This window comes from Micromys minutus (genome assembly GCF_963924665.1).
Source record: "Micromys minutus genome assembly, chromosome: 8".
NCBI lineage: Eukaryota > Metazoa > Chordata > Mammalia > Rodentia > Muridae > Micromys > Micromys minutus.
In genome coordinates this window covers 43862855-43875005 of record NC_137977.1, presented here as the reverse complement: position 1 = coordinate 43875005, position 12151 = coordinate 43862855, and the positions used below count along the sequence as shown (strand labels likewise).

The 12151-nt window shown below is 43.8% G+C and overlaps 1 protein-coding gene across 1 annotated transcript in view; it reads left to right on the top strand.

Annotated features, from left to right (window-relative positions):
* FBN2 (fibrillin 2) overlaps positions 1-12151 on the top strand; it is a gene marked incomplete at both ends in the record, with an annotated part of 188032 nt that overhangs the window by 155961 nt on the left and 19920 nt on the right. Inside the window, 7 exons of the mRNA XM_080919750.1 lie at positions 879-1004; positions 1599-1751; positions 2768-2833; positions 3156-3281; positions 3820-3939; positions 4792-4914; positions 5397-5528. Of these exons, the coding sequence (XP_080775876.1) occupies positions 879-1004; positions 1599-1751; positions 2768-2833; positions 3156-3281; positions 3820-3939; positions 4792-4914; positions 5397-5528 (846 nt within the window). The remainder of the gene's footprint in view (positions 1-878; positions 1005-1598; positions 1752-2767; positions 2834-3155; positions 3282-3819; positions 3940-4791; positions 4915-5396; positions 5529-12151) is intronic.

Genomic DNA, 12151 nt, shown 5'->3' with positions numbered 1-12151 from the left:
TACACCAAAATAGAAAATAGTAATCCCTTTGTCATAGCGGGTTGTCTTCTTCTGAGGCACAGAACAGTGTTCGGCCTCCGGATGGGGATCACATTCGAACTTTCTTGACATTGTAGTATTTAGTCTACTGAATAAAATAACCCACTAAATATACAACACACACACACACACACACACACACACACACACACACACATTCAGGGCAAGAGAGAAGGAGAGAGAGACAGACCAACACAGACAGACTGAAAACCAACGGTAAAGATTCCTTATTTTAACGTGTCATTCTGGACTTTGAGGAATGATAGTCTCACAGTCGAGTTCCACTGACCTGGATCATCCAGTACAATCGGATGTGTGTGGAGAAGGGTATCTTTCGGGGCAGTGTGAAAAGCAGAGAGAACAGATGCACATGCTGGTGAAGAGATGTAACTGGGTGGTACCTGAGGCTGTGTAGAAGGCAGCGAGTCGCATAGAACAGGCAGCTACACACTTGTGTGTAGGCATCAAAAAGCCAGAGGGATCCCCGGTTGGGTTTCCAAAAAGGTGTTTGGGGTCCATGGGTAAAAGCTGTCTGAGCACCCTGAGCCTGTGAGGCATGTTCATCGAACATGTCAGATAGACAGTGAAGTCCCCACCTATAGTCAGGACCTGGAAGTGGGTTTGGGAAGCTCTGGCATGTGGGTGGCTGAAATTGGATATGATCTTAACACTTTTAAAGCAACAATTCACCTTAAAAGAACAGTTTCACTGTGTGCACAGTATCATCTCTAGTTCCATTAGTAAATATCCTCTAATTAATGACTGTTGCCGTGTGGGAAAGTAGATTATTTTCAACTGTAGAAAAGAATATTGATTGACAAACTCTCACTGTTCTGCAGATATAAATGAATGTGATGAGGACCCCAACATTTGCCTTTTTGGTTCTTGCACCAACACCCCAGGGGGCTTCCAGTGTATCTGTCCCCCTGGCTTTGTCTTGTCTGACAACGGAAGGAGATGCTTCGGTAAGCGGTGGACTGAATTCTGTCATTACCTCTCTTCACTGTGCTAGGGCTTTATTATGACAATATAATGTCTGCAGCTGCCACCCAGAGTTCTCAGGAGCATCTCAGATGGACGACAGCCCGTAGACTTTGTTAATGTCATTAGTGCATACTCTCTGACTTTGTGCTAAGAGGAACATTGTCTGACTGTGCCGCTTTTATTTTGTTGCTGTCGTGTGCTGTTATCTATCAGTACTTGAGTTGCCTGGAGCATAGTTTAATTTACTGAGAGTTAAACTCATTGTCTTCGTGCAGCTTTAATGGGGCAGTGAAAGGGGGAGACGGTGGGAACATGTTCCCAACTGAGGCTGATTTTACAAAATTCCCTAAACACATCATAAAAACATTTTAGATATAATAACATTCCGTAGGCAGATCAGTTTAAACTAGCAAATGAAAGTGAGCCACGGAGAATGCCCAGGCCTGTGTCTCCTGGTCCCTCCAGTGCCCTTTGTCCTGCCCGTGAGACGTGTTCAGTCAGGATCGGTTGTGTCCCCATTGTTCCCGTCGGTTTAAAGAGCAGTGAGCAGCTGTACTGTTTGCTTTCCCGATTAGACACTCGCCAGAGCTTCTGCTTCACCAACTTTGAAAACGGAAAGTGCTCTGTGCCCAAAGCCTTCAACACCACCAAAGCAAAATGCTGCTGCAGCAAGATGCCAGGCGAGGGCTGGGGGGACCCGTGTGAGCTGTGCCCCAAAGATGACGAAGGTGAGAGTGATGTCAGAGAGAACCCTGTGTTGTAACTATGTGGAGGGTGACGGGATACCTTTGTATTAAGAAGCTGTACTGGGGGTTCTGGGAGCAGCCACTTGGCCAGATCTCCAACAGTGACATACAGCATGCATGGCTGAAACCGTCCACTCACCTCTCCTTCCCAAGCACTGGTTGGCACTACTTGCTTTCTGAAGACTTGACCATAGAGGCCCCGGGGCAGAGGATGCAAGAAGAGGATGAACGTTCAACTCCACGCAGCTTCACAAGTCCCAAGCAGAAAGCGCCAAAGAGTGGCTAACCAATAGAGCATAGGCTAACGCCAGCGAGCCTACAGTTTAATAATTACCATCCAAAGGAAATACTCAGATAAGGAAATGCCCTGTTGGTGTACTCTCGTGGGCTGCAGTTCTCATAATGTTATATAAAATTCTGAGAACTAAAATCAGCACAATGGCCCGAAAGCCTCCAAAGGATCCCTCAGCACTAGGGAATTATAGAGTAACTCCCAGCCAGATCACCCTGGAGAAGGTCACTACATTAGCAGTGGTTTCTATGTATAAAGTTTTGGACTTCCTAGTGTTAGACAGAGCCAGAGTCCCCAGGTTGGTGGTACCCTAGTAGAAGCTCAGATTGCCTTCTCTGAGTCTGCTTAGTGTTGGGTATTAAAAGAAAACAAAATGGCCAAGTACAGCGGTGGGAACCTTTGCACTCTGAGGCAGAAAGCAGGACAATCTCGAGAGTATAAGGCTAGCTAGGTCTACAGAGCAAGTTTAAGACTCTGTTGCAAATCAACAGACAAAGAATAGAAAGAAAGAAAGAAAGGAAGGAAGGAAGGAAGGAAGGAAGAAAGAAAGAAAGAAAGAAAGAAAGAAAAAGAAAAGAAAGAAAAGAGGATAGGAAAGGAAAGAAAAAAGAAAAGGAACACATTCCTGCTAAAGATGGATTTTTTGCAGTGTTAACTGGTTCTTAACATGAAGCTCTCTAGTGATGGAGAATCTGTTTCTCTGCAGTTGCCTTCCAGGATCTGTGTCCGTACGGCCATGGGACAGTCCCTAGTCTTCATGACACACGTGAAGGTAGGCTTTGGCACAGTTCATTTTTACTGTCGCATTTTATAAAAAAAATAGATAATTTTTTATTAATTTTATAAATCATATGAAGCTTGTTTCAGAATGCCCTGTGGTATATTATATCTAAAGAATGATTAGAATAGTTTATGAACTACATATATATGTGTGTGGGTGTCATATCACTATGCTGATATGTGAAATATCTGTTTTCTGATAAAAGAAGTATATATATATATGTTCCCTTCATGTTAGATGTGTGCTTATTAGATGTAGATATTTACGCATATCGTTTTATATGAGTGAGCTCAGGGGAAGTGTTATATTTTAGATGTCAATGAGTGTCTTGAGAGCCCAGGCATTTGCTCAAATGGTCAGTGTATCAACACCGATGGATCCTTCCGATGTGAGTGTCCAATGGGCTACAACCTGGACTACACTGGAGTCCGGTGTGTGGGTGAGTATGGGCTCTGCTTTTTGTAGTTTGGATGGCCCGCCATATTCTCCTATCTGCCCAAAAAAACCCTTGGGTAGCCTTGGTGGTGGTGTAAGATTTAGAAAGCCAAGATCAGTATCTTCCTCTCTCCTACATTTTCCCATGCAACTTGACTCATTACAAAGATCTAAGGCCTTGGGATGTAGTTCAATAATAGTTTACATTGGCTTTGCATCCATAAGGCCTTAGTTTGGCCCCTAGCATTTAAAACAAGTAAACAAGCAAAAATTAATTAATTAACAAAGCCTGAGTTTGAGAATAACTGGGAGAACTGTCCATTTTGTTTTATGTCTTTGCATACTTCTTGAAGCATATGTCCACACACAACCTATGAATTTGTGATCATTGCAGAAAGCATTACCATCTAGGACCGAGAGCCTCGCAAAGTGGCCCTTTGGGTCACCTTATGCACTGCATAAAAGTTGACCAGAACCAAAGGGAGGGTGCTGGGTGGGATGGATGTGCCTGGATCTCTGCACAGCTGAGTCCTGTTTTGCAGACACGGATGAGTGCTCTATCGGCAATCCCTGCGGGAACGGCACTTGCACCAACGTGATCGGAAGTTTCGAATGTAATTGCAATGAAGGCTTTGAGCCAGGGCCCATGATGAACTGTGAAGGCAAGTCCTCCTGTCTCGGGGATACCATGCAGTCCCGGGGCTCCTCCTCACCCTCCTCTCCTGACTGCAGCCCTGAGTCGCTTGGGGGTGGCCTTTACCTTTTCCCTCCCTTTGAGATTCAGTTACATTTTCTACATTTCCGTGGCTTCTCCATACGTTGGTTAATTTTTAAATTATATATCTAGATATTGGGAAGGATACATACTGGACTCAGTTACATTATGCTCATTTTTAAGCAGAGTTAACCTGTGTAGACATCATCGTAGCCTGCTTTGGCCTACAAAGGCTCGGGTTCAGTTCTGCTCTTAGAACCCGCAGGCTAGCTTCTTTGGGTTTTGTACCCCACACACATGGCACAGTCAACAGCCTAGGCCGTGTACTCGGAAAGGAAGAAAGTTCACCATTTCTCTTCTCTGGTGCTCCTCTCCAGAGTTTCATTCACCCTGCAGCACCATGGTGGTCTCAAGATTGTGTCCCCTGGACAGAATATGAGGAAGTCTAGATTTAGCTCAGGATGCCACCAGCAGGATACTGGTCATCCACAGGGTAGATGGGGGAAGGAAAGAGGGAGGGAGATCCATCATTCATGTTAGTCTTGCAGTTGTCTAGCTCAAAGCTTTTACTCATTTCCAACATTCCAGGCAGCTTCTGTAATTCTTCGGCATAGAGCCGTTACCTTCCCGGAGGACAGCTTTGCCAGGTGCTATAATTTATTTAGCAGAAGCAAAAGTCCTGTTAGCTTGTTGTTTCCTGTATGATCTGTGCGAAAGCACATTAGCGTTCCCCTGAAGAAATAATTAAGAAAATGTAGAATGAGTCTCAGGCTGGGCACATGCCCCTTTCTCTGGCCAGATATCAATGAGTGTGCCCAGAACCCGCTGCTCTGCGCTTTCCGCTGCATGAACACTTTTGGATCTTACGAATGCACGTGCCCAGTTGGCTACGCCCTCAGGGAAGACCAAAAGATGTGTAAAGGTAAGGCCACAGTCAAGGGGAGAGGGGCAGATTGACTTGCCTCACTGGGATGCAGCCAACTTCAGGCACTGACTTCTCCTGGACACCTTTCTCCCAGAGCATTACAGGAAAAAAAAAAATGTGGCAGCTTTGCCATAGATTTTCTCTCCTAGATGACAGAACACTTAAAAGCCTAAGGATGAGATGGCTCAGGCAGCCCATTGCTGTCACGTGCCCAGGCCCTTATTAAAGCAAAAGGTATCCTTCCCTGAACTCGTTATAAGGACCAGTTCTGAAGGTGTTCTTACTTCTGGACTAGAGCCAGCTGTTTCAAAGACCAGCTGTCTCCATCCTCTCTCCCACCACATGACAACATGACAAGAGTCACAAGAGTCAGAGGAGGTGAAATCTGACTGGGAAACTGCTGAAACACAGAATGTGCTGTTCTTAACTGGTGTTTTTTTTTTTTTCCTTTTGATGCATTTTTAATTAATGTTTTCTAGATCTGGATGAATGTGCTGAAGGGTTCCATGATTGTGAGTCTCGAGGCATGATGTGTAAGAATTTGATCGGCACCTTCATGTGCATCTGCCCCCCTGGCATGGCCCGCAGGCCGGATGGAGAGGGCTGTGTAGGTAAGTCCCAGGCGAAGGTCTCTCTGATCAACACTCTCACTCCAAGCCAGGTCTCACTCTGAACCTGAGCCAGCTCCTTTCCAGGCTGCAATGGTGCTAGCCCTCATGATCTTGGGGTCCAGGGTAGCACATGAGGCTCTGTATCACACAGGGGTGATTCACGCTGCTGGAAACGGGGAGGGGGCATATTGTTTTTTGTGAGCCTCTCTGAGCCTAGAACATCAGACTTAGATGTGTGGAAACTCTCTGTCAAGTGCCTCCACTCACGTGGCCAAATGAAAGTTTAAAGTTAACCATCTCATCTTTGTGTCTTCCGGTGAGTGAGGGTGTTGTAGTAAATAATAAAAATGGTCGGCTTATCCCTTTATCGCTCCCCTCCCCCATCTCACTCCACAGATGCCACTCTAGTGTGGAGCCGAGCGCACTCTGCCCGCCCTGTTACTTCTGTCCCAGGTGGATACGGCCACCCCAGCGTGTTCACCTCTCCACTGCCCAGCACAAACATGACTCCAAAACCTGGTAGCTTTTCGTACAGGTTTATATATTAAATTCTCATTCCACAAACTCTCTACACAATAAGATGACATCCAGTGGACAAAGATGTAAACTGCCCTTCTATATGAGATAAAATGACCTATAGAATCCCTTAACAATATTCATATCTACCTATCGCCAATGAAGTCCACCTGGATCCAGGTCTCCAGCTCCATCTTGATTTCCTCTTCGATCTCTGCTTCTCTTCTGTTTTTCTACCTTTTCCCCGCCTACCTCTCCACTGTCCAATCATGTATCATCCTAACACCAATCCAATGAGAGAAGTGAATAAGGAGCAGTCCAGCATCATCCTTACATTTTCCCATCACCTAACATGTTTGAGTTTCAAGGCATTCTTTTTTATCGAACATATTTTACTTACATCTTATATGTTATCCCCGTTGCCGGTTTCTCCTCCAGAAACCATCCCTCCTTCCCCTGCCTCTATGAGAATGCTCACCCACCCACCCAGCCCCTTCCCACCTCCCCGCCTTGACATTTCCCTACACTGGGGCATAGAGCCTTGGCAGGACCAAGGACTTCTCCCATTGATGCCCAACAAGGCCATCCTCTGCTACATGTGCAGCTGGAGCCATGGGTCCGTCCATTTGTACTCTTTGGCTAGTGGTTTATTCCCTGGGAGGTCTGGTTGGTTGGTGTTGTTGTTCTTATGGGGTTGCAAACCCCTTCATCTTCTTCAATACTTTCTCTAGCTCCTCCACTGGGGACTCTGTTCTCAGTTCAATGGTTGGCTGCATGCATCCACCTCTAAATTTGGCATTCATTTTTAAAGGGATGAGGTAGAGCTATTACTTCATGGCCCGTGCCAGTCTGGCCTTATGCAAGCAAGTCACAGCTACTACAGTTAGCATCTGTGTCCTTTTCTAAAGTGCTGTCACCTGAACCACTGCTACCCTTTACACAAACGTCTCCTCTCTAAGAACAGGAACTGTTTAACTGAGAATCTGCTACTGCCTACCAACCTCCACTACCTAGGAAAAACTGAGGACTTTTTTAAAAGAAACAATAGTCACTAATCATGTCCTGTTTCTTCAAAAAAAAAAAAAAAGAATACCAAAATAATAAGATTTCTTAAAAAGCAATCTCCATACAGTTGCCTGCTACTCAAATTCAGAACAGGGAGAGGCTGCAAGTGGACACCAGGGAAGCCTATAGGGGGTGGGAATATTATGAGATTGCACTGTGGTGACAGTTGTGTGAGCCTGTAATTGACCAAAAACCATTGAATTGCACACTTACAAATTTTATGGCATGCAAATTATACCTCAGTAAAGTTCATTTTAAACAGTGAAGCTACCACAGGAAAAGAGACACGGGACATATAGCGTTATCCTGTTTGTCCTAACAAGAAATAGTTACAGAATGAAACCAAAGTACTCATTATAGACACATGGATAGATGCCTAGTGTTATATTTATGCTAGAAGATATACATAGCCGTTGAAATGAGTATGATAAATGTATGTGCATACAAATACAGAAATAACCGTAAACGTGGAGCAAAGCCATGTGGAACAATAATATGCCGTTTTGTAGGAAACTGCAAGTAATATCATGTTTCCTGCAGGTACACATGCAAGCATGTCAAAGACACGGGAAATGCTTTAAATAGAGAAATCATGGGTCACCCCACGAGCCAACCAAGAAAGAAGCTTTAACTAGAGGTTACTAATCTAGAGTGTTTTTCTTTAATCTTTATCTGAAAATTTTGATCTTTGACAGGAGTAAATTCCTAAAGAGTATGTACAGCATAGACCTTAAAACCAAGGCAACCTGTTAAATTCTGCCTAAAATTCCAACATATCTGCCCTCTTCCTGTCATCGCACCAAACGGTCCTTGACAGTGTGTAAAGAAACACGGATGTTTCGGTTCATAGCTATGGACTGTCCGGTCCCTGTGACCAGTGGGCCCATGCTTTGAACTCACGTCCAGGCATCACACTGCAAAAGGGAAATCATTCATCCCAACAACAAGAAGGCCAGAGAGAGGCTAGGGCTGGGGCCCCATGGTCCCCTTAGGGGACATGTCTGCAGTGATTCTATCACTATCAATAGGTCCCATCTCCTCCAGGTTTTGCCACCTCCCAGTAGCACCATCTGGTGGCCAAGCTTTAGCATAACCGCCTTTAGAGTGCCTTCAATATTCTCACTGCAGCAGTCTTGTGACTTAAACTCTGTTTGATGACAGTCACTTTGTTGTTGTTGTTGACCTTTTTTTTTAAGTCCTATGTAAGGAGTTTAATGGTTGTTTCAAAACCACCGTCCATATGATACCTTGTCAATTTAAGGGATTAGCCTAGGCTCCAAAGTCAAAGCATATGTTCCTCAAACCTAGCACAAGGCTAAATTCTAACGTGTTGAAAGGGGAAATTACCATCCTGATTACTGCACTTAAGACACACCAGGCTTGAACACGGGATCGCGGGTGCCGGTGCCATGAGCTTGAGCCGCTATGGCAGACCTCCGGGCTTACATCGTTTACTGTGTGCTCTGACGACAGAATGTACAGGTTTTTAAAGTTTGTGAGAACCTCAAGCTCTCCATTATAAACCACTGTGAGAAGGGACATAATGATTTCACGGTTAGAAATCCCACCCAAATAACAAAATACTATAAACACAGAGTGTTTGTAAAATTTAGGATGGACGGTAAATTCATTTAAAAGGGGGGTAAAAGCACGTGCATAGTGTCAGTGTCCAAGACATTTTCTGAGTCAATTTTTATAAAATTATAAATCACAGCAAGTTAAGGACATTGTACAGGACATGGAAAAGCCCCCACATGGAAAACGGTAAAATTATTCAGAGGCGGAAACTTGATCCTGCACTGTATTGTAATCTAACAATCAGTTCTTGAACCAATCACAAGTAACAAAATCTAATAATTAGAAAAAAATAGATCAGGATGGTTAAATTTGATCGAGAATGCGTTTATATGCATCTGGGATTGTAATTTAAAAGAAAGGCCGTGTTTATTTTAAAGATGGAATAAAGAAATGTCCTCCTCAACCTTGAAGAGTTTTGAAATGTCATGGGAGGTGATGAGCCCTGGACTATCTTGACTTAAAGACCTGATGACAACAGACTGTGTTGTGCATCTTTAAATAGTGTGTACAGTTTCAGCCACAGGGCAGGGGTTTGGCAGCATGTTGTCCTTCAGTTGTTAAGCAGCTCTTTCCGTTTTCAAAGGTTTGGTTAGAAGATAAGGGGCATGGTGGAGGAGAGACATGGGACTGTTTTTGTGCAGGCCCCATTCTACCCTGTAGTCTCCATAAGGGTGAGTGTGAGGGATGATGGGTTAGCACTACGCTGTTTAATTATAGACAAACAGGTCCAGACAAGGGCATTTCTAGGGAAGAGGCCAAAAGTAAAGGGTCAAAGCAGTCGCTAGAGATTCTAAGACTTAATGTGCTTGGCATTGATCATCTTAGTATAATGCCCCAGGGAAAGAAAGCATGACAGATTTATTGAAGGTGTTCCCAACTAATGTCTGTGTGTGTGTGAGTGTTCCAGAGAGAGAGAGAGAGAGAGAGAGAGAGAGAGAGAGAGAGAGAGTTAAAACCATAGATCCAGCTTTACACTGTTGACCTACCAGGTGGCTTTTTCAACAAGACTGAACAGTTTACACAAATATTCGAGTAATGGGGGCCGAGTAGAGGGAGAGATGAGAAGGAAGACAAGAAAGGAACTCAGGACAATTGGAAGAGAAGGAGATTTGGAAAAATGGCTTTATCAATAGGAAGATAATTAAAGACCTCTGAATAATTTAAAAGCTATTGAAATGTGGGAGAAAGGACAATGTAATGACAGAAGCTCAGAAAAGAGATGGGCAGGCACGGGAGTCTAAAAACCCCCATGGAAGTAATGGAGCAGAAACGAGGGGCTGGAGAGGTGGCTCAGTAAGTGGAGGTGAAGCGTACACTATGCAGACATGGGGACCTGAGAACGCCCAAACAAAATCTGGGCTCAGCTGTGAGTACCTGGCATCTTAGCACTGGAGAAGTCAGAACAGAATCCCTGGGATTTGCTGACTAGCCAGACTGGTCAAATTATGAAAACCAGGTTCAGGGAGAGACCCTGTCTCTGAAAACTCAAGCTGGAGCACACAGAAATAAGATACCCACGATAACCCCCAGCCTCCATGTACACCTGCACACACATGTACATACGTGCATATGTGTGCACACATACACACATCTGCATGCATGTGTGTGTGCATGTACATGAAAAATAGAAATCACAGAAAACACCATTAGAAATGTGACTATTGAATGGATCAATAAAATGATACACATGGAAGACAGGTATTCACAATACGCATACAAATATAATCCCTTTAGAAAAAAAAGAAAACTAAGTAAATAAAAGATAGTGGAGTATATTTTAGTATATTAGAGAAGTTCTTAGGGGAAAGATTTAGTTCTCCGTCAGAAAGGGCACACTGCCTCATGAAAACCCTTACACAAGAGTCACCCATTAGTTTAATTATATTTAGGAACATTCTCCAAGTTTGTGGTGCTGGCAGTACAGAATAAACTGGTTTCATTTGAGGTCAAATCTCTGGCTTCCCCCCGGCTTGGGAAAAGGAGGCCTGAACAAATAAAGAAACAGACAGGCACAGTAATGTCATAGAGTGCTAATTAAGCCTTTTAAGGAAAATAAGGTTTTGCGATTGCGTAGGAGGTACTTTAGAGAGCCCTTCGGGTTTAATGCAGTGACCTTGGCGCTACAACATCAACTAGAAAAGTAAAGAAATTTGTTTGTAATGTAGTTCATGTGGCACCAATGAAGGGGGCATCTCTGGAGTATGGGCCAGAGTATGGCATTCAGTGAGGCCAAAAGGGAGGCAAGAACACTGTAGTAACAGCGGAGAGTCTGGCTTCATAGCAAGAGCCTGAACCGCAAAGTGTTTTGTAAGGCCTGGGATATGCCATGAATGTGGGAGCGGGGGAGAAAAACCTAGTCATAAGTCTCTGACCAGCCTGTTATCTTGTATAAACTGTATTAACTATGTCTCAAATTGCTTGCACTAAAAGAAATTATAATCATAAGGACACTTACCTCATAGGATCATTAGGACAGTGCTGAGCAGATAGTAAATTTTCAATTAAATGCTAGCACCATTACCCTTTAATTGGCATTGCTCAAGAACTCTGGCTGCCCTGTAAGTAGTCCATTTTAAGGAGGAAGAAGCAGAAAAGGTGATGTCATTTAGGTAGCTATTTAAAGTCATCATGACTGGGACCATGGTTACATGTGGACACATCAAGGAAAAAAAAACAATAAAGGAATCAACTTCTGGGCTTGCTAATGGTTGATTGACAGGATAGAGGAAGAAAAAGTTTATATAAAAGATGAGAAAGATTGTTAATTGATTAAGATGATTGGGTGGTGTTACTGTAAATTTCTATGAAAAAGACTAAAAAAAGCAAATGCAGTTAGGAGCATAAATGACTTTGGGTATGTTAGATATGTGTGACTGTAGGGTATGTTAGATATGTGTGACTTTAGGGTGTGTTGATGTGTGTGATTATAGGGTGTCTTAATGTGTGTGACTGTAGGTGTGCTGATGTGGGTGACTGTAGGTGTGTTGGTGTGTGCAACTGTAGGGTTATGTTGATGTGTGTGACTATGGGATGTGTTGATGTCTGTGACTGTGGGGTGTATTGATGTGTGTGACTGAGCTGTATTCATGTATGTGACTGTAGGGTTATGTTGATATATGTGACTCTACGTGTGTTAATGTATGTGGCTGTAGGCTTTGCTGATGTGTGTGACTGTAGGATGTGCTGATGTGTGTGAGTGTAGGGTTATGTTGATGTGTGTGACTGTAGGCTGTGTTGATGTGTGTGGCTGTGAGTGTGTTGATGTGTCTGACTGTAGGGTGTCTGGATGTGTGTAGCTGTAGGGTGTGCTGGATATTTTTTTACTTCCCATTGGTATTATTACACATACATATATATCTATCAGGCAAAACATAGAGCTGATCTTGGAAGACACCAAAGAGACCTCAGCTGGGTGTAGAGGGAAAGAGCTGAAAGTGGGGGGCTTCACCAGGCAGTTCCTAGCA